General features: G+C 41.8%; 1 protein-coding gene across 2 annotated transcripts in view; it reads left to right on the top strand.

Moving 5' to 3' along the window:
• LOC109476355 (mRNA turnover protein 4 homolog) overlaps positions 1-2130 on the top strand; it is a 12508-nt gene that overhangs the window by 7901 nt on the left and 2477 nt on the right. Inside the window, exon 5 of one of the 2 annotated variants that reach the window (XM_019777285.1) lies at positions 126-277. The exons of the other annotated variant lie outside the window; for it this stretch is intronic. Coding sequence (XP_019632844.1) covers positions 126-277 — 152 coding nt within the window. The remainder of the gene's footprint in view (positions 1-125; positions 278-2130) is intronic. 2 annotated transcript variants of the gene reach the window in all.

Genomic DNA, 2130 nt, shown 5'->3' with positions numbered 1-2130 from the left:
AGTTAATATCAGACAGATTTCCTCATCCAGAATATTTTTTTCGTTTTGACGTTCTGAAATTGCATGATTGGATGCCTTTGAATTGAACTCCGAGAAGGCTAATTGCGGTTAATATCTGGTTGCAGCTGGTTTGCCCAGTACCAGTTGAAGGATTTTGCGCGGTCGGGGAACAAGGCCGTCTCAACTGTGGTCCTGTTCGAGGGACCCTTACCTCAGTTCTCACATTCCATGGAACCACAGCTGAGGCAGCTGGGATTGCCGACCAAGCTGGAACGGGGTAAGTTCTTTACTTCTGTCAGCTGCCATGTTGGTGTCCCAATTTGCATATTTAAATGAGGGCCTGCAAGGGGGGTCCCGGCAACGCTCTACGCTGAATTCGGAAACCTCTCGATTACGCTTTACGATAAATTCCAAGTGGCTACAACGCATTACGTAGAATTTAAACGCCGAATACGCTCTACGCAAAAATATTTGAGCGGTCCGTCTACGCTCTACGTAGAATTAAAACGGCCGATTATGCTCTACGGAAAAGGGCTTGAGAGCCCCCTTAAATGAATCGTAGTTCAGTCTTAGTGTTTTCACACTTACTTATTTGCATGCTGCTGCATTTCTAGCACAAGCTGCTAGAGGGCCTAAACTAATGTCACTTCTTCTGGAGGAAAAGAGCTATCTAGCATCCAAAATTTGTGACTCTAGCTTGTCCAGATCATGAGATATCAAAACCAGAAGTTCCATTGCAGTACCATTACAAGCTGCCAGGGGCCCAAAATCTTATCATTTCTTGGTTTCATCAAGACCTACCCACTTACCAAGTTTAATGAGAATCCATCCAACGCTTCTTGACTTTTTTGTGCTTAACCACATACATACATACACACACACACATACCCACACATAAACACTGGAGAAAACATAGCCTTCTAGGCAAAGGTAACAATTGTGCAGACTTTGGTTTGTCATGTATAACGTGTGAGGTACACATGCATTGTATTGTTACACAATCTAAATGAACTCAGACATAACAGCAAATTCTATACAGCAGAAGTGCTTGTTAGTTCTCATGTGCTTCTTGCAAAATATGGAAAGATTTGTGACTGTAAACTTTAATGGCAAAAAACTAGACAATATTGGCTATTATGACGGACCCCCACTGTAGTTGTAGCTGTTATCCCACTGTATGGTGCATTGCTAGAATCAACTCTTACATTTGTGATGGCCTTTTGATTGGCAAAAAGCGATTTGGCACAATATGTTGTTGTTCGCGATGTGTTATAATTTCATGTACTGGAACATCTTTCCATATTTCCTAGCTGAATTTAAAATGTTGTTTGGCGAGACTATCGTAAAATGTCTTGCCATTATACTTTTGATTTATGGTTAGAAATATACTTTTTTCACCATTTGTAATATACAAAAGACGTAAAGAATACTGGCAATAGAGATAGAGAATTTGGGAAAACACTTCCTACGTACAGTATCTCTAATGTAACTTTCAGCCCCAAGTTTAAATGTTTAGAGTGAAAAATGTAACATTTGTTTTTTTTCATGTACATTTGTACTACAGATTATATTGTCTAGCCTATGTAAAGGTAAAATAATAGTTAGTCTCATAGCCTCTTTTTTAGGCTGTAGGGGCAGTGGGTTGTTAGTCCACTATGTCTAGGGGACGGAATTGGAAGGTGGAGCCCATCCCTCTCCTTCCACTGCCTTTTACCTCCCCAACCGAAGTTATGTACCCATTTTACATCAGCGTGAAGTGAGGAAAGTCATGCATAGTGCCTTTCCCAAGGGCACACAATTGATGTCAGTACAGGATTCGAACTGAGGACCTCTGAGTTTTGGGCAAAGCATGCTGCTGTTACACCACACGACCCCACATTTTGTATGTACTCAATGGTAATAAAAGTACACTCAGTCTGCTGCATTTGTACCCACAGGTGAGATAACCCTGATCTCACACTGCTGTTCTTGTACCCACAGGTGAGATAACCCTGATCTCACACTGCTGTTCTTGTACCCACAGGTGAGATAACGCTGATCTCACACTGCTGTTCTTGTACCCACAGGTGAGATAACCCTGATCTCACACTGCTGTTCTTGTACCCACAGGTGAGATAACCCTGATCTCAC

The sequence above is a fragment of the Branchiostoma belcheri genome, unplaced genomic scaffold (assembly GCF_001625305.1).
Source record: "Branchiostoma belcheri isolate BF01 breed outbred unplaced genomic scaffold, Haploidv18h27 scaffold37, whole genome shotgun sequence".
Lineage (NCBI taxonomy): Eukaryota > Metazoa > Chordata > Leptocardii > Amphioxiformes > Branchiostomatidae > Branchiostoma > Branchiostoma belcheri.
This window is presented reverse-complemented; position numbering and strand designations above follow the sequence as displayed.